This window comes from Chelonia mydas, chromosome 10 (assembly GCF_015237465.2).
Source record: "Chelonia mydas isolate rCheMyd1 chromosome 10, rCheMyd1.pri.v2, whole genome shotgun sequence".
NCBI classification, from domain to species: Eukaryota; Metazoa; Chordata; order Testudines; family Cheloniidae; genus Chelonia; species Chelonia mydas.
Window position 1 is genome coordinate 40,728,193 of NC_051250.2, and position 27,270 is coordinate 40,755,462.

A 27,270-nucleotide genomic window follows, 5' to 3' on the forward strand; every position below is an offset into this window, starting at 1 on the left:
CCACCAGCTAATTAAACAACATATGCACAAACCAAAAATCCTATCCTGTTCTTAAAAGAGGCAAATTTTATTAAAAACAAAAAGAAAGAAAATACATCTGAAAACTCAGGCTATTGCTAGATTTTAAAGGAGCAATTCCAAAAATTAAGCACCCAAATTAGCTTTCTTGGGAGTTCAGCTTAAAGATCACAAGCAAACAAAAGAATCTAGGGTTAGCACAGAAGAATTCACTAGCCATAAGAAATAAACAGAAATAAACCTAATCGCATCTTTCTAAACATTCCTGATCTACTTACATATCTGGATTGTTAATTAGGTAGTTCTTGATATGATCTGATGATTTTCATATCTGGCCTTCAGCTTCTCACAGCATAACTGCTGCCCTGTTCCCCTCTTTCCCAGAGAACCACAACAGACACAAAAGGGAAGTTTTTTCCCCATTTTAAAAAGTTCTAGCCTTCCCATTGGCTTTTTTGGTCAGGTGCCCACTCCCTTTCCTTTACCTGGGGACTTTTTTAACCCTTTACAGGTAAAGCAAGCAGAGAACAGCCACCAAGAGGGACCTTATAGCTAACTGACTGGCTGGGTGTCCATAAAAGGGAGCTACCTCCACCCCTTAATTTATCACAAGGTCAAATCAAAGAGTGGAACCGCTCGCTATGAAACCACTGCTAGGGGAAAGACTGGACACAGTCAGTCATGTGGAAGGTGTGGATCAGAGAATGGCCCCAAATAGTGTTTTCCCTTCGGGAAACTCTGTCATATTTTGCAAAATGCTGCAGATCCCAGATGCAGAAAAGTCAAGTGCATTCAGTTAAAGACAATCTGGTTGAGACATTTTTCATAGATGCACTGCGATCTAGCAAGCCGACTGGATACTGCCTATGACAATGAATGGAACAATTATACCACTAAAACTGGCCTCAGGAGCTCAAGTTAATATTCTGTCTGAACAAGATTATGAGAGACTGAAAATAAGACCAAAACTGGAACTAACAAAAATAAAAGTAACTGGTTATTCTAGAACAAACATATCAGTGAAGGGGAGGTGCATTGCTAGCATCAGCCATAAAAACATCAGGTACAGGTTCCCTTTCACTGTAGTGCCAAAGGAGTTGATAGCAATTTTAGGCCTGGCTGCATGTGAGAAACTCAGTGTAGTAAAACTGATGATTTCACAACAAGAGCACACTGAATCTGTCTACAAGGCACTTATTTGGGAATACTATGACCTGTTTCAAGGTTGGGTTGCTTGCAGGGTGAACATACAATCTGGATAAACAAGCAGGTCACTCCAGTTATCCATCCATATCGAGAGGTGCCATTTGCACTCCATGATAAACTCAAGGCCAAGGCCCTCAAGATGCTGGAGGAACTGGATGAGTCAGGTGATGAAGAGTCCATGTTGCAGACAGACAAGGCAGAGCTGCAGAGCATGCTGTGCACCCTATCCAGCAAAGTGGAGGACTTGAGCACATGCAATGGCCAGATCGCCAAGCACGGCATGGCACTACAGCATTCCCTCAACGAGCTGGAGACCCTCAAGTTGCCTGCTGAAAGTAACGAGACAATCGAGCAGGTCAATGAGTGTGCCACACTCCTCTGCATCACCTCCAATGTCATGGTCAATGCCTGCTGAGACTTGCTAACCTGCCTGGAGAAGGGGTATTTGGGAAAAGTGAGTGGTAAAGACTCACTCCAGAGTGATGTGATGGTAACCTCTCCTCTCTAGGCAGCTGACACATTGGGTTTATGGAAATGTACTACATGGGTTAAAAAATTAATACATGTGTTATTAGATAGTTGTTAGTTGTTTTATATATACAAATGAACTTCTATAGCCATATATATATGGCTATAGAAGTTCATTTGTTTTTCTTTAAGAGGGAAGATGTAGAGATATGTTTGTAGAAGATTATAATTTAGAGATGCTCCCTCATAAGGGACAGTATTATGAATATAGGCATTTGGTAGATGTGCTCTGGAGGTGGAGGTTGGGAACATCCCATGGCTGTATGCAGCAGTTCACTACAGAAGCTCTCCTGTTTGTTTTATTAAAAGTTTTATTCCTTTCTCATTCATTTGGTTTGTTGTTTAATGAATCCCAAGATAGTTACAAAAACCGCATCCCTAACTAGTTACATTCTAATTCCTATCAAAAACCAGATGCCTGGCAACCCTATTCCTGCATGATGACTATGAAGTAAGTAGCAGCATTACAAATTATATAGCTGGAGAGTTCAGTGAGCCATAGAGATGCACTGTGAAATTATTTAAATGCAGGATGCACCAGAGTTGGAATATTTGATGTTGGTCAGCTTTAGAACTGCAGCTTTGGTTGGAGAGATCTAAGCCATAATTCCACAAAGTACATCAACACATGCTTAAGTCCCATTGAAGTGTGTTATCAATATGGGGCTTTATGGTACCAATGGTTGCATTCCATGGCTGTCAGTGACTTCTTGCCATACTCCTAGGGACAGAGTTTCATTGTCTTTAGCTGAGTAGTGAGATTTTCTTAGAGAGACTGGGCCAGATTCCCATGTCCCATCTGGCTTCTTTGTGCCATATAAATGATGCAAAGGAGCCAGATTATATCTGTTACTGGCTGGCTGAGAATACCCGAGGCAGGGCAGGGGAAGCTCTCGGATGGTGTAAACCTAGCCGAGCTGGCTACTGCAGCAAACACCAGCTGCTGCTCTGGCACTAGGGTGGAGGTGTGTGTTGGGGGGCTGGAAAGCAGGTGTAATGCACTTTTGGCACTATATAGCTGGTGTCAGTTAGAGCAGGCCCTAGCTCCTGTACCTCTACCTGGGCTGTCTGCCCCCTTTTCTGACTCCCAGACTGTGCAGCTCCATTGGAATCAGGCTGCCTGAGCTTCCTAAATTGACAGTTGTCCCCAGGATCCTCTATGAAGGGATTACGGATCAGAATGTTATTATTATGACTTTTGTTACCATAGCCCAAGTCATAGACTGGGACCCCATTGTACTAGGCACCGTATAAACACAGAATAGTAGCATTAACACTGCAGAATAGTAAGCATTTTCACAGGTGTAAATGACTGCACAAGGTGCAGGTCAGTGGAGAATCAGGCCCTCAGTGCTTCAACCCATCCTCCTGAACCTTGTATACTCTGTCTCTTCTAATGTGTTGTCAAAACAGCTCTGGTGGAGTCATGCTAACAGGGCTTTCCCAGCTACCCACTGACCCTGGAGTTCCAGGGCATGTATGGTAGACCTCTGCAGGAAAAGTTATACAGCATCAGGCTGCATCACCTTTCCCCTAGAGGCCTACTGGGTTTTTCCATGGATCTGAAACCGGGAGCAGTGCCATGCATTCCTTTACATACAGAAATGGCGAGTGCCATGCACCAAGGGATCCCACTGTTTCTGCTCTGGATTTCCCAAGAGCCTTTCATCCAGAAATCTCTCAGTGCTTTACAAACCTCACAGCCATGTTCACCAGCACACTCCAGCTGTTTGTGCATCCTTTTGTCCTGTGTTTGTACAGCACGTAACACAATGGGGTCCTGGTGCCTGGCTCCCAGGCGCCATGGTGGTTTTAATGGTTTGACCATGGGATGGTGTTCCAAGAAGAAGGAGTGCTAGGCAGAGACGGGCTCCACCTAATGAAGAAAGGGAAGAGCATCTTCGCAAGCAGGCTGGCTAACCTAGTGAGGAGGGCTTTAAACTAGGTTCACCGGGGAAAGGAGACCAAAGCCCTGAAGTAAGTGGGGAAGTGGAATACCAGTAGGAAGCACTAGCAGGAGAGTGGAAGAGGGGAGCACTCCTGCCTCATACTGAGAAAGCAGGACGATCAGTGAGTTATCTCAAGTGCCTATACACAAATGCAAGGAGCCTGGGAAACAAGCAGGGAGAACTGGAAGTCCTGGCACAGTCAAGGAATTATGATGTCATTGGAATACCAGAGACCTCGTGGGATAACTCACATGACTGGAGCACTGTCATGGATGAATATAAACTGTTCCGGAAGGACAGACAGGGCAGAAAAGTGGGGGGGAGTTGCATTGTATGTAAGAGAGCAGTATGACTACTCAGAGCTCCAGTATGAAACTGCAGAAAAACCTGAGAGTCTCTGGATTAAGTTTAGAAGAGTGAGCAACAAGGGTGATGTCGTGGTGGGAGTCTGCTATAGACCACCAGATCAGGGGGATGAGGTGGACGAGGCTTTCTTCAGGCAACTAACAGAAGTTACTAGATCACAGGCCCTGGTTCTCAGAGGGGACCTGCTAGGAGAGCAATACAGTGGTGCACAGACAATCCAGGAAGTTTTTGGAAAGTGTAGGGAACAATTTCCTGGTGCAAGAGCTGGAGGAACCCACTAGGGGCAGAGCTCTTCTTGACCTGCTGCTCACAAACGGGGAAGAATTAGTAGGGGAAGCAAAAGTGGATGGGAACCTGGGAGGAAGAGATCATGAGATGGTTGAGTTCAGGACCCTGACAAAAGGAAGAAAGGAGAGCAGCAGAATACGGACCCTGGACTTCAGAAAAGCAGACTTTGACTCCCTCAGGGAACTGATGGGCAGGATCCCCTGGGAGAATAACATGAGGGGGAAAGGAGTCCTGGAGAGCTGGCTGTATTTTAAAGAATCCTTATTGAGGTTTCAGGAACAAACCATCCCAATGTGTAGAAAGAATAGTAAATATGGCAGGCGACCAGCTTGGCTTAACAGTGAAATCCTAGCTGATCTTAAACACAAAAAAGAAGTTTACAAGAAGTGGAAGCTTGGACAAATGACCAGGGAGGAGTATAAAAATATTTTGCTCAGGCATGCAGGAGTGAAATCAGGAAGGCCAAATCACAATTGGAGTTGCAACTAGCAAGGGATGTTAAGAGTAACAAGAAGGGTTTCTACAGGTATGTTAGCAACAAGAAGAAGGTCAGGGAAAGTGTGGGCGCTTTACTGAATGGGGGAGGCAACCTAGTGACAGAGGATGTGGAAAAAGCTAGTGTACTCAATGCTTTTTTTTTGCCTCTGTCTTCACGAACAAGGTCATCTCCCAGACTACTGCACTGGGCAGCACAGTATGGGGAGGAGGTGACCAACCCTCTGTGGAGAAAGAAGTAGTTCAGTACTATTTAGAAAAGCTGGACGAGCACAAGTCCATGGGGCCTGATGCACTGCATCCGAGAGTGCTAAAGGAGTTGGCAGATGTGACTGTAGAGCCATTGGCCATTATCTTTGAAAACTCATGGCGATTGGGGGAGGTCCCGGATGACTGGAAAAAGGCTAATGTAGTGCCCATTTTAAAAAAGGGAAGAAGGAGGATCTGGGGAACTATGGGCCAGTCAGCCTGACCTCAGACCCTGGAAAAATCATGGAGCAGGTCCTCAAGGAATCAATTTTGAAGCACTTAGAGGAGAGGAAAGTGATCAGGAACAGTCAGCGTGGATTCACCAGGGCAAGTCATGCCTGACTAATCTAATTGCCTTCTATGACGAGATAACTGGCTCTGTGGATGAGGGGAAAGCAGTGAACGTGTTATTCCTTAACTTTAGCAAAGCTTTTGATACGGTCTCTCACAGTATTCTTGCCAGGAAGTTAAAGAAGTATGGGCTGGATCAATGGACTGTAAGATGGATAGAGAGCTGGCTAGATCATTGGGTTCAACGGGTAATGATCAATGGCTCCATGTCTAGTTGGCAGCCGATATCAAGGAGAGTGCCCCAAGGGTCGGCCCTGGGGCTGGTTTTGTTCAATTTCTTCATTAGTGATCTGGAGGATGTTGTAAATTGCACTCTCAGCAAGTTTGCGGCTGACACTAAACTGGGAGGAGTGATAGATACACTGGATGGTAGGGACAGGATACAGAGGGACCTAGACAAATTAGAAGATTGGAACAAAAGAAATCTGATGAGGTTCAACATGGACAAGTGCAGAGTCCTGCACTTAGGACGGAAGAATCCCATGCACTGCTACAGATTAGGGACCGAATGGCTAGGCAGCAGTTCTGCAGAAAAGGACCTAGGGGTTACAGTGGACGAGAAGCTGGATGTGAGTCAACAGCTTGCCCTTGTTGTCAAGAAGGCTTACGGCATTTTGGGCTGTATAAGTAGGAACATTGCCAGCAGATCGAGGAACGTGATCATTCCCCTCTATTTGGCATTGGTGAGGCCTCATCTGGAGTACCGTGTTCAGTTTTGGGCCCCACACTACAAGAAAGATGTGGAAAAATTGGAAAGAGTCCAGCGGAGGGCAACAGAATTGATTGGGGGCTGGAGCACGTGATTTATGAGGAGAGACTGAGGGGACTGGGATTATTTAGTCTGCAGAAGAGAAGAATGAGGGGAGATTGATTAGCTGGTTTCAACTACTTGAAGGGAGGGTCCAAAGAGGATGGATCTAGACTGATCTTAGTGGTAGCAGATGACAGAACAAGGAGTAATTGTCTAAAGTTGCAGGGGGGAGGTTTAGGTTGGATGTTAGGAAAAACTTTTCCACTGGCATTGGTTTCCATGATCATTTGTCCCCATGATAATTGGCACTGGTGGTGATACTGGGAAACTGGAGTGTCTAAGGGAATTGCTTGTATGACTTGTGGTTAGCCAGTGGGGTGAGAGCAAAGTCCTCTCTTTCTGGCTGGTTTGCTTTGCCTTAGAGGAGGAGACTCACCACCCTGGGGCTGTGACTGCCCTGCTCTAAACAATTTGTCTTGACTTGATACTCTCAGAAGTGTCCCACCAAAGTGTTGGGGACACTGGGGCATGGCCACTAGGTAACTCGAGGGGATGGAAGACAACGAGTGTCGATGAAGCCCCCTCGCACTAGGCCCAGGTGTCCTTGGCCCCCCCGCCTGGAGGCACATACAGCAGTTATGCTGAAGATCTGCAACAATATGTTGCAGAGTCAGATTGCCTGAAACTAAGCAAGGCCAAACAAGGCAGATATGGAAGAACAATGCTGAATAAAGCAGCTTTATGTATAGTTTAACAAATGATACAGAGAATCAGGGAACTAGCTGGGAACTGGATTGGCTGGCTATATGGATACTTGGGGCAGCTTGCTATTGGATAAGTATGCTGGGAAAAAGGATGTATAAAAGCCTGTGTAACTTCCTGCTCTGGGTGCAAGATTTGAGATTTTATTCTCCCTGTACCTTTTTGCAGCTGCAAATAAACTTTTCTGCTTCTCCACCCCGTTGTGATTATTGGGTGTAGCACACCCGGTAATGAACCAACTCACGCTGTTGTTCAGCCTCTCCGCACTGGGTGCCGGCAACAAAAGGGAGCATCATTACAGGGGGACTCTGGGTTGGGGGAGGGGAGGTGGCACTAAGGGGCTGCAACAGCGTTGGGGGGCTCTGAGGAGGGGGAGGTGTCACTAAGGGGCTGCAGCAAGGACAGGGGGCTCTGCGCTGGGGAAGGGGTGGCACTTAGGGGGTGCAGCAGGAATAGGGGCTCTGAGCTGGAGAGGGGAGGGAAGGGAGCACTAAGGGGCTGCAGTACGGTGGTTGGGCAGGTTAAAGGCCCGTGCTGTCACGTGACACAGGTCACTTTCTCCCGGAGCCTGTCACGTGAGCATGCAGCTCCATGGGTGGAGCTTCGCTTCCTCCCGCTCCGGTGTCTCGCGGGGCTTGGCGCTGCGGTAGGAGGCAGAAGGACGGAGCCGGTCTCTGTTCGCTTCTCCGTGTCGCCGCCGTTCCCCTCCCGCCCCAGGCCGTGTCGCGCTGTGCCCGGCCTGAGAGGAGGATGTCGGGCTCCGGGTCGCTCTGCCTGTTGCTGGCCGCCGCCAGCCTCATCTCGGGTCCCGCCGCAGCGCAGAACGGTGAGTGGGAGCGGAGCCGGGCACGGGGGTGGCTGGGGAGCGGAGCCGGGCACGGGGGGGGCTGGGGAGCGGAGCCGGGCACGGGGGGGGCTGGGGAGCGGAGCAGGGCACGGGGGAGGGGAGCGGAGCCGGGCACGGGGGGGCGGGGCTGGGGAGGGGAGCAGGGCACGGGGGAGGGGAGCAGGGCACGGGGGGGGGGGGGCTGGGGAGCGGAGCCGGGCACGGGGGAGCGGAGCGGCGGGGGCTGGGGAGCGGAGCAGGGCACGGGGGAGGGGAGCAGGGCACGGGGGGGGGGGAGCCGGGCACGGGGGAGCGGAGCGGGGGGGGGCTGGGGAGCGGAGCCGGGCACGGGGGAGCGGGGCTGGGGAGCGGAGCAGGGCACGGGTAGCGGAGCGGGGGCTGGGGGGCGGAACAGGGCACGGGGGAGCGGTGGGGGGGGCTGGGGGGCGGAGCAGGGCATGGGGGAGCGGAGCGGGGGGAGGGAGGTGGGCTGGGGAACAGGGTATGGCTGGGCTGAGGAGTGGGATGGGGGTTGTGAGGGGGCTACCTCCCATATATGGGGAGGCAGCATGGTGCTGGAAGAGAAGGGGGGGGTGAAAGGGACAGGGGGATGGGCGGTGGGGTGCGGGGGCAGGTGTGTGTGAAGGGTGAGAGCAGGGTACAGTGGTGCTGGGGAGGAGCCTGAGAGAGGTTGGTAGGAAGCAAGGCTGATATGTGGGGGTGGGCAGAGAAGTGGAGAGGAGCGTGGCTGTGATGGGGGGAACTGGAGGCTGCTGAAAGGGAGAGCAGGAACAGCAAGAGATGGGGGGATTAATAGTGAGGTGTGTAGAGCTGGAAGGGGTGAGTAGGTAGTATGGAGGGAGGCTGGGTGGTGGTAATGTCAGGGAGTGTGCATGTTTCTGAGGGTGGTTTGAGAGAGAGTGAGGCAGGGCAGTAGTGAATCGGGGTGGTGTGTGGATAGCAGAATAAATTTGATTCGCCTGGGTAAGCAGCAAGGCGAGACAGGAGCAGGTGTGCACGCTGGATGCCCTGATCTCTTATGGCAAGTCTGCACTACAAAATTAAGTTACATCGACATACAGCCATCACAATAATTAAATCGTTTTTGCATGTCCGCACTACGCTCCTCGTGTTGGCGGTTCGTGTCTTCACCAGGAGCGCTTGCACTTATTTAGCTGTCACGGTAGGGCAGGGATGGCCAACCTGTGGCTCCGGAGCCACGTGCGGCTGTTCAGAAGTTAATATGCAGCTCCTTGTATAGGCACCGACTGCGGGGCTGAAGCTACAGGCGCCAACTTTCCAGTGTGCAAGGGGGTGTTCACTGCTCAACCCCGGCTCTGCCACAAGCCCTGTCCCCACTCCACCCCTTCCTGCCCCCTCCCCTGAGCCAGCCATGCCCTCGCTCCTCCCCCTCCCCCCCCAGAGCCTCCTGCATGCCTTGAAACAGCTGATCGGCAGGTGTGGGGGAGAGGGAGCTGATGGGGGGCTGCTGACATATTACTATGGCTCTTCGGCAATGTACAATGGTAAATTCTGGCTCCTCCTTAGGTTCAGGTTGGCCACCCCGATGTAGGGCATTGTGGGATGGCTTCTGAAAGGCAGCAACAGTTGATGTAAGCAATGCAGTGTCTACATTGACACTGTGTCGACCTAATTACATAACCTAAGCGCTACGCCTCTCACGGAGGTGGAGTCATTAAGTTGGTGTAGTGAGTGGACTGCATCAGTAGGAGCTGTATTTTAGTGTAGACGCTTACCAAGTTTGGTCAATGTAAGCTGTCTTATGTTGACATAATTCTGTAGCGTAGACCAGGCCTAAGCGCTGGAGCAGCAAAAGCAATATGATCTGCTGAATACTGGAGTGTGAAAAGTGGATTTGGAAATCTAGTGCCGTTCTGTAAGAAGAACGTAGAGAGTCAATGTGGCTATATGTGAAAAAGATTGTTTATTTATGCAGAGTTCAGCAGTTGCCACTTTAAATACTCTCTGCCAAGATATAAATATATAGTTTAAAAAGTATACTTGTGCTAATAGCTACTGTGAAAACATAATGCTTTGGATCAGTCATCCCACTTAAAATCTCTGATGGCCCTTCTGAACCTGTTCTGAATAGCAGAACCTGTTCATGCAGTGCAAATATTATTTAAACAGTAAATGCTGTCTGCAATGTCAAGACCCATAACTTTAAATCACAGCTGCTTTCTGAATTTTTGTATCTCAAGGAGCTTCTGAGGCATATAACACCTTAGGTAGCATATGAGATGCTCCTGGTAAAATGTCCGCCTACTAAATCTGCATCTGCTGAGCTGCTTTAAATGATTTATAATGGAATAAAATTGTAGTTCCTTAGCAACCAAAGAGAGATCCTCTGATAGGGCCATAAAGGAAAAACTGTTTGTTTTCTCATAGGGTAGTGTGTGCTAAATCTAGCATAGCATACCGTCTCCATGGTGTGAGTTTGCAGCTAAGTGCATGATAGTGGCGGTGTAAAGCAGGGCCAAGAGGCTGGGTTAAATGAGTGAAACTCTTTTCAAGGAAGGTCACTCAGAGCTTATAAAAATGAATAAGAACATAAGAATGGCCCTACTGGGTCAGACCAAAGGTCCATATAGCCTAGTATCCTGTCTTCCGACTGTGGCCAGTGCCCCAGAGGGAATGAACAGAACAGGTAATTATCAAGTGATCCATCCCCTGTCGCTCATTCCCAGCTTCTGGCAGACAGAGGCTAGGGACACCGTTCCTGCCCATCCTGGCTAATAGCCATTGATGGACCTGTGTGACATGATGAGACATGTGATCCTAAAGCTAGTGCAGGGGTTCCCTAATTGTGGTATGTGAAATTGTTGCAACTGGAACCCTGTAGCAGGGTGTTCTGTCCCCTTTAAGGGGTGGAACCTGGGGCTAACCAACCCCTGTTCCGTGACCTTATTCTTTAAGGAAACAGGTATTGAAGAGAGCAGTGGACTGGCACCAGCTGTTAATCAGGTAGATACCTCCTTAACATGATAACATCCAGTGAGTAGGTGAGGATCAGAAGTAGAGCCTGGAGAGGAGATTTGCAGGGGAGCATTGAGTCAGGAGGGAGGCTCCTTGGGATGGGAACCAGAAGCAGAGGGGAGATTGTGCAAAGTAATGCATATTGGAAAACATAATCCCAATTATACATACAAAATGATGAGGTCTGAATTAGCTGTTACCACTCAAGAAAGACATCCTGGAGTTCTCTGAAAACCTCCGCTCAACATGCACCAGTAGTCAAAAAAGCTAATGGAATGTTAGGAGCCTTTAGGAAAGGGATAGATAATAAGATAGAAAATATTATAATGCCATTATATAAAGCCCTAGTACACCCACACCTTGAGTGCAGTTCTGGTTGCCCCATCTGAAAAAAGGTATGTTAGAATTGGAAAAGGTACAGAGAAGGGCAAAACACATGATGGGGATATGGAACAGCTTCCATATGGGAAGAGATTAAAAAGACTGGGAGTGTTCAGTTTGGAAAAGAGACAACCAAGGGGGGGATATGATAGAGTTCTACACAATCATGAATGGTGTGGAGAAAGTGAATAAGAAAGTGTTGTTTACCCTTTCAAGTAACACAAGAACCAGGGGTCACCTAATGAACTTAATAGGGAGCAGGTTTCAAACAAACAACAGGAAGTACTTCTCCAGACAAGACATAGTCAATCTGCAAACTCGTTTCCAGGGGGTGTTGTGAAGCTCAAAAGTATAACTAGGTTTAAAAAAGAAGTAGATAAATTTGTGGAGGATAGGTCTATCAGTGGCGGTTAGCCAGGCTCTGGGTGTCCCTAAGCCTCTGACTGCCGGATGCTGTAACTGCACAACAGGGAATGCATCACTTGATAATTGCCCTCTTCTGTTTGTTCCCTCTGAAGCATCTGGCAGGCAACTCTCAGATGACAGGATAGTGGGCTAGATGGACCATTGGTCTGACCCAGTATGGCTGTTTTTATGATGTTATTGGTATGCTGGGGAGCCTGTCTGAATCACAGCCCAGCTCCAAGGAGGAGGGAGAGGGGCCAAGTATAAGAGTCCAAAGACCACAGCAGCCTCTATGTAGTGGGGCTGGAGCTTGGATACTGGTGGGCTGGGGAAGCGTATTTGAATCACGGCACAGCTCCATGAAGGAGGGCTGTGCAGTCCTTTTATGAAGGGGAAAGAAGTTCAGTCCAATAACCAGGGCAGGAGGAGACCTGTGGGAAAGACTGTCCTGTGAGGTCAGGGCCTGCAGTGGGACTGACCGAACTCCCTGGCTCAGAGGGAACTGGGGAGGGGATCTGGGAACCTGAAGCCTTGGAACTAGGATGAATTGAAGCTGAAGCTTCCTGGTGCTCAGGTAAGAATCAGGGATCCATTGCTTCCTGTCAAAGGAAAAGGAAGAGTTGATTAAACTGTCATAGGGTGGGGCGCTCAATTTTGAATTTAACAAAGTGCTGCTCGGTACCTTGCGGTTAAGAAGAAGAGAGGACTTTAGCCTGATACCTGAAAGAATTTTGGGATTTTTTTTTCATGCCCTTCAGCCCTAGGTATCTCTGCAAGCATTTTTTCCCTGATTGCCATTAAAAATAAGTATAGGACAAACCTCAGTGTAGAACTGGACCTCTGACAAGCTCTCTAGTATCTAGTGAGTATCACTAGTCTACATAGCAACTACTATATATTCTGTGATGCAAGCACACCCTTCTCATTAATGACACTTTTAAACTTTCTCTGAGCTATTCAAAATGTTTAATATTTTTCTTGATTTTAAACTTTGTAAAATGTAAACAAAGTAAATTTTGGCTCATGTTCAACAACAATCCAGATTAGAATTAAGCAGCAATTTCAAATTAGACAAATTAAAAAATCAAGCCATTGACTTAATTTAGCAGCATATCAAAACATCATTTGACATATTTCATTGTTTTCTATAATTTGAGTAACATAACCGACATAAATTAATAATTGATGCTTTTAATTCACTGTCTAAAAACCCAAGATGTTTTATAAAAAGAAAAGGAGTACCTGTGGCACCTTAGAGACTAACCAATTTATTTGAGCATAATGTGGTACATGAACCAATAAAGTTTGAACAGCTGAGCTGGTGAGATATATAGTTTAGGTGGGTTCTGCAACCAGGAAGTATACAGGTGCAGTTGTAAAACACTGTAAAAATTAGCTAGTAAATATTAAGACATAGCTGAAGGTATAAATACTGTAGGGATTAGAGGTTTTAGTGCAGAAAGATGGGACTGCGAATCTGTGCACATTTTGAAATATATCTAAAAGGAAGGCGATCACTTACTATAAGTAAGGCTAAGATTTTGTCATGCATGTTTTTAGTAAAGTCATGGACAGGTCACAGGCAATAAAGAAAAATTCACTGAAGCCAGTGACCCGTATGTGACTTTTAGTAAAAATATGCATGACAAAATGTGGAGCTGCAGGCTCCCTACATCACCCCGCGGGGCCTGGCTCGGAGCTGCAGGGTCCCCTCCACCGCCGGTGGCTCTAAGCTTGGGGCACCCCCGTCGCCTACGTTGGCTCGGAGCTTCAGGGGTCCACCTCCACCCACAGCGGCTCCATGCTCCAGGGTACCCCTGCCGTCTGCGGCATCTTCGTGCTACAGGGTGCCCGTGGGGGCTGGGAGTTGTGGGGCGGCCCCCGGGAGTTCCCGGGAGCCCCGCCATCTGGGAGCGCTGGGCACTCCTGCCTCTGCCCCAGCTGGGAGCTCGGGCCCCTGCAGTTCCCAGCCGCCAGGAGTAACGGGGGACCCTGCAACTCCCAGACGTCTGGGGCTCAAGTCACAGAGGTCTCTGGAAGTCACGGATTCAGTGATCTCCTTGACAAAATCATAGCCCTAACTATAAGTCACTGGTTTGCAATTTTTTCTTCAGCAGTGCTGCCATCTCTTCTGTTTTCAGACTTCGAAACATGGCAGTATAGGTTAAAGATTTCATATCTTCTCCAAGTCTCCATTCATTTATTTATTTGCAGAGGTTCTCAAATAAAAAGAAAAGGAGTACTTGTGGCACCTTAGAGACTAACAAATTTATTTGAGCATAAGCTTTCGTGAGCTGTTGGATACATTCAGTGGAAAATACAGTGGGGAGATTTATATACACAGAGAACATGAAACAATGGGTGTTACCATATACACTGTAACGAGAGTGCTATTACCAGCAGGAGGGGAGGGGGCGGGACCTTTTGTAGTGATAATCAAGGTGGGCCATTTCCAGCAGTTGACAAGAAGGTCTGAGGAACAGTGGGGGGTGGAGGGGGGGAATAAACATGGGGAAATAGTTTACTTTGTGTAATGACCCAACCACTCCCAGTCTCTATTCAAGCCTAAGTTAATTGTATCCAGTTTGCAAATTAATTCCAATTCAGCAGTCTCTCGTTGGAGTCTGTTTTTGAAGTTTTTTTTGTTGTTGAAGAATTGCAACTTTTAGGTCTGTAATCAAGTGACCAAAGAGATTGAAGTGTTCTCCAACTGGTTTTTGAATATTATTATTCTTGATGTCTGATTTGTGTCCATTTATTCTTTTACGTACAGACTGTCCAGTTTGACTAATGTACATAGCAGAGGGGCATTGCTGGCACATGATGGCATATATCACATTGGTAGATAAGTGTGTTAAGGGGTCTGCACTAGTTATTCTAAACCAACAATTCGTAGGAGGCAAGTCAACGGAACTGACCTATGTTGACAAGATAATAGTCTCAGCCTGCTGCAAACATTATTGTTTTTAGCATTTACTTTGCAGCAGGGTGAGACTAATGGGGAATGGACACCTAACTTCCTCGGATCCCTGTAAAAATGCTGTTTGGAATGTGCTGTGGATAAGTCTGACCTCCCTTCTGTCAGAGAAATGCTGTCTGACTCTTGTGGTCTGATTACTTTCCAGGTGTCATCTCTGTTGAGTTTATCTGTCTCTCTGTTATGTTTTCTATTTTATGTAAGTGAAGTGAGTGGAGCATTGAGTTAAATGGGCCATGTGCTTGTAACTGTTGTTTCATAGCAATGGCAGGCAGGATATAGAATAATGGGATTTGGTATAAGAAGTCTATGTAGACTGCATGCAGATCTGCAGCGTAAACCTTTGCTTTGTGACAGTGAGTACCAGTCTTTAGATTAGTGAATGTTGACATAAAGCTGGGGTTAGGCTAAAGTGTTTAGCCCTGTAGTGCACTGATCATGATTTCTGTTGCTGGCATAAAGGCCTACCTAGCTAGCCAGGTAGTATTAGGCCCTGGCATAAAGCAAGTCCTTTTAGACACAGAACTATAACCCTAGTTAAGGCATGTGGTGTTTGGATGGAGTGGACTAAGCTCATTAATTAGAATATTTATTACTTAGCACACACCCATCCCAACTTTTCAATTGGAATAAATGATGGTTGTCCCAGTATTTGACAGATTGCCTCAAGATGCTTTGAGGTTGTGCTCAGTTGTAGGAAATGTAGATAGCCGTAGTGCAGAGTTCAATTTACCTATGTCTACACTGGCAATTGAACAACAACACTTTTGTCTTTCAGAGGTGTTAGTCGTCGTCCCCCAAGCCCCGGAAAACAAAAGTTTTGCCATGACAAGCGCCAGTGTGAACAGTGCGTTCCTGCCGACAATGCAAACGGTGCTTGTTAGGAGTGGAAGTGTTTTGTTGGCAGGAGAGCCGACAGTGGCTACACCGCACGACTTTTAGTGACATGGCTGTAGCAACGCAGCTATGTCGCTAAAAGCTGTGTAGTGTAGACATAGTCTTAATGTCACAAAAGGAAACTTTCCAGAGTAGCAGCCATGTTAGTCTGTATTCGCAAAAAGAAAAGGAGTACTTGTGGCATCTTGGAGACCTTAGAGACTAACCAATTTATTTGAGCATAAGCATAAGCTTTCGTGAGCTACATCCGATGAAGTGAGCTGTAGCTCACGAAAGCTTATGCTCAAATAAAAGGAAACTTGTTTGTTTCTTAAAGAATGTGCATTGCCACTAATAAAATCAAAGATCAAGGACTTAAAAATGCAACAAAAACAAATCACTACAGCTTGAATAGGTCTACTTAAGTATTTTAAGTTTGGTAACAACTTGCTTAGAAATGTGACTTTTAAATACAATAAATATTGTATTCATTCCTATCTTGCTGAAGGATCCCAAAATGTTTTACAAATATACCTAGGGATCACACTATCTATTTGAAACCTCGTCATCACTGTAGTGTAAGGTTTCAGTGTTTCACAGCGCACAGTAACACTGCAAGAGTTTAGGACAGGAAGTTAAAAGTAGCATAGCAGTTGAAATTGAAGACATTACCACAGTATTTTGATGAAACAACTTGCTCCTCCAAAAATGCTATGGTGTCTTGAATGGCCCACAGGCAAGCAAATCTCTGATTTCGGTCTCAGACAAAATATTGTCATTGATTCTGTAGGGTGAACTTAAAAAAAATTACCGTGAAGTTTCCTCTTCAAATGAATGGGGAATAATAAATTATTATTTTTAATAATTTAAAATTCTATTGGAGCTTTATTAAGTACTTTTTAAGATTGTGTGAAGATTCTAAAACCATATCAAATTGGAAGCATTTAGAGAAATTGACATTCTTGCAATTTAAACTTTCATGGGAATTCCTGGGAGAAACTTGTCAGATTTTGCAAGACTGAGTGGATGTCTACTCTGCAATATAAGCTAAGGGTCAGAGGGACTCAAGCCCACTAGTTCAGTATTTGCAAGCCTGGGCTTGAATGTCCACACTAAATATTGACCCTAGGTTTAGAATTTCTGAACCCAGGTCTCTCACCCATGCTTGGGCGTTGACACTGCATTACACAGACCTGAGTCAAACCAGCCTATTCTGAGCTTCCTAGTGCCCTTCCCAGCTGTAGCTGCTTTAGCCCTTTGTTTGTGGTGCAGTGTGGGAAAACTTGACTGTCTACCCCACAGCTCGCAGGAAGTTGTCACAGCCTGCCAAAATATTCTGCTGAGCTGTCTTTTGGGTCTGCACGCTCTCGGCAACATGGAAGAGTCACCATTTGAAGAACTTGTCTTGGTTGTGCTTTCACTCCTGTTTCAAGATATGGGCAGAGCATCTATGAGACACTAGTGGACACTTAGATGGTGTTTTATGACCCTACTGAAGGCATCTGTTGGAGAAGGAGGAGCATGCAGACATGGCAAACTCGATGTGGCTGATGCCTCTCATGACTCCTGGTGTAGCTGCTGATACCCCCTTTGTAGACCAGCACTTCTGGAGGTGGGCCAAAAACACAGACTTTTGGGATCACATTGTCATGCAAACCTGAGATGACCAGAAATGGTCCAGAGCTTTTTCAGGCAGAAAGCTACATTTCTGGAGCCATGTGAGCAGCTTGCCACAGCTCTCCAGCGTCACGACACATGCATGAAGGCTGCCTTGCTGGTCCAGAAGTAGGGGGCTATAACCATCAGGAAGCTGTCTACCCCAGACTACTACAAATCTGTTGCTATCCATTTTGGTGTTAGAAAGACAGCTGTGGGTAAAGTGGTTGCCTCAGAAACCTCTGCCATCAGGCATGTGATTTAACCAAAGGTGGTGGGCATAAACAATATCCCCGAAGTAACTGCTAGTTTTGAGAAAATGGGGTTTCCAAACTATGCTGGGGGTGTTTATGCATGTTTGTGCATACGTAAACTGTGAAGGATACTACTCCATTGATACTGTGGACTATAGAAGCTGATTTATGGATGCCAGCATGAGCTGTACTGGAAAAGTTCATGATGCTAGGACAGGGGTCGGCAACTTTTCGGAAGTGGTGTGCCAAGTCTTCATTTATTCACTCTAATTTAAGGTTTCGCGTGTCAGTAACACATTTTAAAGTTTTTAGAAGGTCTCTTTCTATAAGTCTATAATATATAACTAAACTAATGTTGTATGTAAAGTAAATAAGTTTTTTAAAATGTTTAAGAAGCTTAATTAAGAATTAAATTAAAATGCAGAGCCCCCCGGACTGGTGGCCAGGACCTGGGCAGTGTGAGTGCCACTGAAAATCAGCTGACCTGCCACCTTTGGTACGTGTGCCATAGGTTGCCTACCCCTGTGCTAGGATTTTCCGCTGTTTGGGAGTCTACCTCCGTGGTCAGGCTGGGACGCTGTTACCACCAAATTACATTGTCATAAATGGAGTTACTGTCCCCACTGTTATTCTAGGGACCCTGCCTATCCCCTTTTGCCTTGGCTTATGAAGTCATATCCTGATCTCAGAGGGCCTGGCAAATGAAGGTTTAATTATACTCTCAGTAGGTAGAATGGTGGTTGAATGTGTATTTGGCAGATTGACATCCCGTTGGTGCTGTTTACAGAAGTGTTTGGATTCCAATGGAATTAGTGCTGTCTGCATTACTGTGGCTTGCTGTGCTCTTCACAAGCTTTGTGAAACCAAAGGTGAGCCATTTGCCCCTGAATGCACCTCTGACAGTAATGGATTGCTGAACTGGTACACTCAGCCAGAAAGTTCACCTGTCACTGTCTGGAGCAGGATCTGCCTGGACAAAAAATCAGGGATGTTTTGTGCTCCCATATTATGGACTTGCATGGGCCAATGGAAGAGGAAGAGTAGTATGTTTCTGAATGTGTTTATATAACAATGTTAACAGTAAATGAGGAACTGTCACTGTATGCAATAAATGGGGGGTGGGGAGTGATTGCCATGATTTTTAATTATGGATGAGATTACTTCTTATGAAAAGGTGTGTGTGTGGGGGGGGGGGGTGCACTGTGTGGCAACAATTGTGGATTTTCATCATGGATTGATGTAAATAGATGTATTGAGAAATTGTGTTTGGAAACAACTTCCCAGTTGTGCTGTATCCTGTGTTTCTCTTTATTATTCAACAAGGAATCCGGTGGCACCTTAAGGACTAACAGATTTATTTGAGCATAAGCTTTCGTGGGTAAAACCCCCACTTCTTCAGATGCATGGAGAAGTGGGATTTTTACCGACGAAAGCTTATGCTCAAATAAATCTGTTAGTCTTTAAGGTGCCACCGGACTCCTTGTTGTTTTTGTGGATACAGACTAACACGGCTACCCCCTGAAACTTTGTTATTCAAAATACACATTATATGATATGATGCAGTGATGGAAATTAAACTTTCTACAAGTGCTTGCTCATGTCGATGCCATTCTAGGTGTGCGCTTGTCAGAGATTTTTGCCTTAGTGGTATCTGTAGGGCCAGCTGTGGCGCTCCCTTGAGTGCCACGTTCATGCGTCATTATATCAGGCGCCACCGGCCCTATGCCCTCTCAGTTCCTTCTTACCACCCTTGGTGGTTAATCGGAGCGCCTTTTCTTGCATAGCAAGGATTAGCAGTCTCCACCATCCTTTCTGGTTCGCAGGTGTAGACACTTTTGATTCTTCTCTTCTCACCCATGCTAATCCTATCTTTAAATCCTACTGGACGTTGCTCTAAAATTGTTACTTGAACTATGATTGTATCCCATCTCTACTACTGTAGCCATGTTCCCATACCTCATCCCCCTACTGTCCATGGAAAAAAAAATCATACGTTTCGCATCACTAGATTGGTGTCCATCTCCTCTTCAGATTCATTCATTGTGGTTTCCTTTTGATTTCTATATCAAATTCAAGTCTTGTCTTTCAAAGCTCACATAGCTTGACTCCTGGGTGTCTCATTGGCAATCATTTTTTTTTTTCTTTTTTTTGGTCAAACCCAAACCACATGTCTAATTTAACCTCCACTTTGTCTCCTTTCACTTTCTGGGCTTTATTCCTTGTGGCCACTGTGCCTAGAAGCCCCTTGCAGAACCCTCAAAGTGCTTGTGACGCTGTCCAAAGCAACCAGTTGCTTATTGTTGCAAACCACATTGTCCTCTTCCCCAACCACACATTTTAACTTGGGTTTCAACTGAAGCTGGTCAGAGCAGGGCCATATCTTATTTGGCTATAAAGTTCCATATTGTATAAATAACTAAAAAAACCCTAGGTAATTAGATAATTAAAATACATTCAGCTCATCTTTAAAGTTGTACTTTAAAGCTGAAAATAAACTTAAAAAAAAAAAGAAACAAGCTGATTTTAATCAGTCCAAGGATCAGTAATAATAAACAAATCAATGTACGTACACTCTCCTGGTTTTAGAAAGCATATACAGTAATCTCTTGATGTAGGACCTATACTATGTGATATTTGCTTTTTAAATATGTCGTGGATCTGATGGGATGGGAAAAGCAAATCATCCTCTTCCTCACTAAAGTAAAGTTGTCCCATATCCAAATATAGTATTTAAAAGCACATTTATATAGTGCTGTATTGTACACATGGTTTTACTAACCTTGATTAATACATATTCTGAAGAGCTTACTGTTTAAGAAAGAAAACAAACACACGAAAAATTTGGATAGCATTTTAGGCAAAGGAGAAAGTAGGGTTACTTGCTGACGAGCAGCAGGGGTGCTTGAAGAGATGAGTTTAAAAGCGGGGAGAGGGCTCTTGGCAGGCAAGGGAAGTTTGAGGTTGTTTCAGGTATGGGGGAAAAGCATGACAGAAGGTGCTGTTGAGAGGAGAGAAGGAGACTAAATATTCAGTAAAGCAAACATATTGGGAAGAGTGCAAGATGTGGGATGAAGGGCACAGAATTGGGGGAGACAGGTAGGGCCAAGACTATGTAGGGCTGGGGTTGGCAAACTTTTTGGCCTGAGGGCCACATCTGGGTATGGAAATTGTATGGCGGGCCATGAATGCTCACAAAATTGGGGGTTGGGTGGGGGGAGGGCTCCCGCCGGGGTTTAGGAGGGTGCTCCAGACTGGGACCAAGGGGTTTGGAAGGAGGGGGATGAGGGCTGGGGCAAGGGTTTCGGGTGCGGGAGTGGGTCAGGGGTGCAGGCTCCAGGTGGCGCTTACCTCAAGCAGCTCCTGGAAGCAGCGGCATGTCCCCCCTCCGGCTTCTATGCCAGGTGGCTCTGTGTGCTGCCCTGTGCGCAGGCGCTGCCCCTGCTGCTGTCATGGGCCATGGTTCCTGGCCAATGGGAGCTGTGGGGGCAGCACGCGAAGCCCCTTGGCTCCCCCTACGCGTAGGAGCTGGAGGGGGGACATGCCACTGCTTCTGGAAGCTGTGCGGAGCGGGGTAAGTCCCGGACCCCACTCCCTGGCGGGAAGACTCCCTGGCGGAACTTGAGGATGGATTAAAATGTCTGGAGGTCGGGATGCAGCCCCTGAGCCATAGTTTGCACACCCCTGATGTAGGGCATTGTAGATGAGTATCTTAAATTGGCTTAAGATGAGAAGTCAGTGGGAAATTCAAGAAAGGGGCTGATTTGACCAGAGGAAAGGGATGGTCACTGTAGTTGGAGTGTTTAGGACAGAAAGACGAGGACATGAAAGGCAGAGGTTAGAGACGTTGTGATCAAGGTGAGAGATATCCACAATGTGAACAAGAGATTTTATTTTTAGCAATGATGTGAGTGAGGAAAGAGAAGATTTTGGTGCTATTACAGAAGGAGCATCAGCAGGATTTAGCAAGAAACAGGATATGGTGGAGGAGGGGAGCTTGATTACATTGAGTATGGTCTGGGAGATGGCAAGAATAGAGGTGTCAATAGAGAGGGGGAAAAAAAGCAGAGGAGAGGGACTGGGTGGAAAGCAAATTTGCTTTTGGGGAAGTTGGGCATCAAAGTCTCATGAAAAGGTAATGGGAGTTAGGTACCCAGCTGCCCTTTGTGCCTTTGAAAATCTTCTCCCCAATATCCTTAAATGGCACCTGATACAGTAAATAGAGGTAAGCATTGGTTTGATAAAATGTTGCTACACTTTTACACTTTAAAATGTGACAAATACAAGAACTTCTTTTTTTTTTTTTTTTTTACACTATGCAGCTTAGCAGCAAATGTAACATATCAGGTGATAGGTGAGTGTTTTGGTAGCAAACACAGTTCAGACCTGGGATTATTTTGGGTTGGTATTGGGGAAAAGAGTACAGGTATTTCTCAGGGGCAGGCTAAAGAGAAACTTTGTGCCAGGGACAAGTGGTGCAATTGTGCATGCTCCATTTTTTAAAAGATGGTTAGAAAGAGCTTTTATTATTATTAAAGCTTAGTGCTGGTGTTAGAGTGATAGTACTGGAAATGATAGTTTTATATCCACAGAATATAGGCAGTAGTAGCACACGGACCCCGCACCATGCTGCTAAATTACGATTGTGCTTTAATTCCCACTAGGAAGGACCTCTTAATGGTTGGCATGGTTCATTCTTGATGCCTATGGAATACTTGTCTTTGGAGATTAACAGTACCAATTATTTCAGTTTGAGTTAGTGTTTCAATGTGGATACCTCTTTTCTTGGAACTTAAGAGTATGTCTACCAGCCTGCAGAAGCGAGCCTCCATGCCCAGGTCAACAGGCTCAGGTGGTGGAGCTCATGCTAGCTTTCTAAAAAGAGCTGTGCAGACAGTGCTCTGAAGCCCAATTCCCTCCATAGGCTTCAGAGCTTGAGCTGCAAATTCAAAGCATTGTCTGTACAGCTATTTTTAAAGCGCCAGTGCAAGTCCTGCTTCCCTTGTCAGTTGACCTGGGCTTGGAGGCTTGCTTCTGTGGGCTGTGTAGACATACCCAAGGAGACCACCAGCTAATCTTGCATAGGCCTAAGAAGAGTCATCAGATGGCAAACATTTTCAGTTGCCACTAAATTGGGCTAGATTTGAACACCTGAAGCCAAAAAGGCTCCATATCCGATTAGTATTACTAATGCTCTGAGCTGTTCAACAGCTTGGTTTTAGTGTTTTACTTGATGGCTCGCTCCCACCCATGTACCTGTAGTGGAAGACTTCAGCAAAATTGAGACAACAGCTAATCAGAACACTGCTTGTTTTAGTAATTTGAAACAAAATTAAAAGTAGAAAAGTAAGTATGGGATCATTTGACTTGTGGTGCGAGAATTTTTAATTACAGATTTATCTTAAAGTTACAAACTAGCATTCATATCTGGGAGCTTAATGTACAAATAGTCAGATGCTAATCATTCTTTAAGTCATTCTGAACGTAGATTTTCCCCCCCCATATTTGCATTAAGGTCTCGGATTTGACCTGTGACATTAAGGTCATGTATCTAATTTCTAGCACTCATCTTAATTACTGTGGACAAGTCTGTTTCCTTGGATTTCCCCTATTAAAATACCTTTTACAGACATCCAGATTAGGATTCAACTGAGGTACTGCAGTTAATGTCTGTGGAAGTTCTTCATATTTCTTATAAGAACAAATGCTTGTAAAAGCTCACAATGCCAAATGTCTAACACCTTGATTTTTACATTACGCCTTTGTGGGGTTTGGTAGCAGCAGTCTTTAGTTTCTAACCATTTCTCTTGCTTGATTCTCCTGCTTTCGCACACTCTTCTTTTAAATTACTCTTCCTTTAATATTGCTTTTATCAAACGTCTCTTCTGATATTTTTGCTTTTTGTTTTTACCATTGCTTAGATGACTTTTTCCAGCTGCTGCTGCTTTTAAAATTTATTTTTATTTTCTTTAAATGTTAGGGCTCTTTCTGTTCTGGACATGGCTTTACAACCCTCTTTTCATTGCACTCCATCTTGCCTTCACCTTTTTCTTTACAGTCTGGTGCTATCACCTCTTTCCTTTGTTCTTTCAGAAATATTTGAACTTTGTTCCACCCCCCCTTTCTGCTGACTGCTCTATAACCTGCATTGAGGGGTTGGGTACTGAATGGAACAATTGAGAGAATTTTATGGTGGTGTAAAAACTTCACTCCCTAACCTATTGGCACATATTTTCTATTTGACATTCCTATACCTACTTCTTCCTACAAGCCAGGAGGATGTTTGCTATCTGAGATGGGCTTGTTACTGTGAAACTTTGTTACTTGCATTTCGGTCTTTCACGTCTTCTATATGATATCCAGTAGGCCTATTTGACAAGAATAAATATGGCACCACTGATGTTACCATGCAGTCAGGGTACACTGTACTCTGTGATTCTGAAAGTGTGGAATTTGCCACAGTGTTGTGCTCCATAATCCTAAGCTTTCATTTATAAAACTTCCTGGCCCCTTGTGGTTTTGAAAATAACATTGGAAACATGAATGGAGTGTACAGTGACGCAATGGTCTCTTCTTGGATCAGCAGACAGTCTGACTTAACTACTTTGAGGTGTGAACTGTCACATTTGCTTAACTCAATGTGAAGACAGTACAAACTTGAATTTAATATTGAACTAAACTGTCATGATGATTCACTTTCATATTTAATCCCTTTTTTAGCTGAAAGGAAGTTTCTGCAGTGTTTGTAATTTGCCACACCAGAGTTCTACATAATGTATGCCCAGTTTACCCTTTTGTAAATGAGGCCTCATGTGCAATACATTGCAATTCTTCAGTTCCTCTTGGACCCAGAAATATGCAGAGTGAAACCTCTTCCCTTCTGGCGAGGGACATGTAGAAACTCAGGCTGTCAGGAGCAAACATGAGAAGCAGCCTCAGCAGAGATCCTCGGACACTGATAGGAGACTGCTTACAGTTTCCACTCTAAATGTTCTCTCCACTGTGCAACCTTCTCTCACCCCCTTCCTCATGTTTCTTAATCCCTTGCTTTGTCTTCAGAGATACAAGTGTGTTTACATAGCAAGATAACTAAATGTGATAGTTCTTCTTAGAGTGCTGGTCCCTATGTGTATTCCACATTACATGCCTTGTGCCTGAGTCCAGAAATTCTAATAAGCAATGTTTGTTGGTCTGCGCATGCCCAGTAGATGTCCTCATGCTCCCAACCGAGGTCATAAGAGGCAGTGTGGGCCAACACCTCTCCAGTTCCTTCTTACTGCTGCATGGCCTGAGTTGGAATCCTGCATCCTCAGATTTTTTTGATAGAATCTATAAATCTGTTAATACTCTTTATATATCTAAGCCTTGTATTAGAGTTTTATAGTACTGTTAGGGTAGCTTGTTTTCATGTGCTGGAGACTTCCTCCCTGCGATCTGGGACTATGCCCAGGGTCCTAGAGTTCAGGAACTCTCTCTCTTGCCCTCACTCTTTCTCTGTCCGCTGCAGTCACCAGCGCTGCCTCTAGTGCTTGAGTGAGATGCATATCTCTGCAAAGTGCTGTACTGGTCATTCATTTCCACCAAGACCTCACAAAGCTTTGCTTAAGGAAAACACCTGATGGAGAAGGCTATGAGGCCCCTCTCTGGTCTGGGTCAGGGAGACCTCTCCCTTCCCTCTCCGGTACATTGGCCCCAACAGATGAGCAGCGTCCCTCAAACAACATGCTTAGGAATGGATTTTGCACCACCTAAGCCCAAGGATTCTTTCTCCAGGGCTTCCCATGAGAGTAGGGGGCACTCTCATGGTCACAAAGAGAGTTCCCGATCAAGCATGCAGTCCCTCCCCGAGCCTGTCGAGGTCAGGTGAGCCTTTGTTGCAGACCCTAATGGACCAGCAGTGCTGGAAAATCCCCAGGCTGGAGGGTAAAGGAAGAAAGATCTGTTGGTGACTCCTGCATTACTACACTGGAGGATGATACTAATTTGGTGTCTCAGGAACTGGCTTCTCTCCAGCCATACACCTACAGTGGAACACCCCTGGGGGACACACATCTCGAAGAACCATCGTTACTGCACAAGGTGAGTAACTTCCTCTCCCTAACAATCTCCCCCCCCCCCCAAAAAAAAAAAAAAAAAACCACCCAACAACCCTGTTCCATATTTTTCCCACCCATACCCAACAACCCTCCAAGTTCACACGCAGGCTCCTTCCCAGCAATTTACTTCCCTCTCCCTCAGTGTAGGGAGCCAGGGTGGCTCCCCTCCGAACCAGAGGGTAAAGAGCCACCCTTTCAGCCGGAGTGGGCGGAGCCAGGCCAAGCTTCCGCCAATCCCCGGAAGGGGAAGGGTGGGACAGGAAGTACAAAGGGCGGGGCCCTCTGCCCAGTGAAGAGAGCACCAGGGAGGGAGACAGACACAGGCTGCTGGCTGCTCCCTCGCGATCCTGCTGCTGACCCAGGCGAAGCCCTGGGCAAGGAGGACCCTGACCGGGAGGAAGGCCTGTGGCAACCAGGGCTGCCAGCCGCTGAATACCCATAGGACCTGGAGGGGCCTGACTGCAGCCCGGGCCAGCGTGAGTCCGATACCGAGGGGGACCGGAGCTGCCCGCAGCGGAATACTCGGACGAGATGGAGGGACCGGAGCTGCCCGCAGCGGAATACCCAGAGGAGAGGGAGGGACCGGAGCGACCCGCCTGAGAGACCGGGTAGGAAGTAGCCCAGGGGCCGAACTACACTGTGGGGTGGGTGTGTTTGGTCAGCGGGCGCGGACGGCCCCGCTGACCCAGCGGCGGGACTTTTGCCTCCCGCCACTGTCAGGGCCCTGGGCTGGAATGCAGTGGAGTTGAGTGGGCCTGCGCTCCCCTGCCTGAGGGGCGCGCTACTGACGCTTGCCGGCGCTCCCCTGCCTGAGGGGCGCGCTACTGACTCCGGCTGGCACACCTTCCCAGCTAATTCCCCAACGCCCGGAAGGTGTGGCTGAGGCCTGCCACGGAGACCATAGCTCTCCATCGCCCCTAGGGCCTCGGAGGACCGACCGACACCTGTCACACTCAGCTCCTCCATTATCCTTGACTCCCCCAAAGCTTTGCACTGCTTCTAATGGGTGCGGGAAATACAGTTCTATGTTGTAGTTTAAATGAATTATTACTCAAGAGTTCTGTATTAATATGCCTAGTAAGAAAGCTATTTGTCAAAAAACATTTCCTAAATCTTTTTTTTTTGTCTGTATTGTTACAGACATACTTGCTGATGGGTACTTTGAAATAAATGACCAAAAATATTTGAAACTGGTGAGATTATATTGTGTTATTTTGATAAATAAAATATGCAGAATTTTAAAATATTGTGGGCAGAATTTTTAATTTTTTGGCACAGAATTCTTCCAGGAGTATCATGTGTTCTACTACCAGTGTGCAGCTGAGCTGCTGTGGAAGTGTCAGACTGTTCAGAGTCCTTGCTTCTTGGTCCCCTCTACAACCACAAGTTCTACCCATTCCCAGCCACCTGCAAAGGGCTACTTCTGGCATCTTGGTTAAGACCCATCTGCGACCCACCTCTTCTCCCATCACCTTTTGGGGGCCGTCTTATACTCTTCCCCTGTCACAAACCCCCTTCCCAGTCCTCCTCTTGGGACGACTCTTATGAGGTGATTCTTCCACGAGAGGTGGACTCCCTCCTGCAAAGAGGGGCAATAGAGCATGTCTCAGCTCACTATCAAGGGAGAGGGTTCTATTCCCTGTATTTCCTAGTCTCCAAAAAAGACGGAGGGTGGAGACCCATTCTGAACCTTTGACAAGCTCAACATCTTTATTTGAAAGTTGAAATTCAGGATGGCTACGTTAGCATCCATAATCCCCTCCCTACTGGAGGTGATGTGGTTCAGGGCTCTTGACATGATGGACACGTACTTTCTTATTAGACATTCATTACTCCACAGGG

At 46.3% G+C, this 27,270-nt stretch overlaps 1 protein-coding gene across 2 annotated transcripts in view; it reads left to right on the plus strand.

The window, feature by feature from the left end:
- The first annotated feature begins 7,517 nt into the window (after nucleotides 1-7,517).
- Nucleotides 7,518-27,270, plus strand: part of NPTN (neuroplastin) — a 105,056-nt gene continuing 85,303 nt past the window's right edge. The window contains exon 1 of one of the 2 annotated variants that reach the window (XM_037910356.2): nucleotides 7,518-7,789. In XM_037910356.2, coding sequence (XP_037766284.1) covers nucleotides 7,555-7,789 — 235 coding nt within the window. In that variant the 5' untranslated portion in view covers nucleotides 7,518-7,554. The remainder of the gene's footprint in view (nucleotides 7,790-27,270) is intronic. The other variant, XM_037910357.2, reaches the window with a different exon arrangement.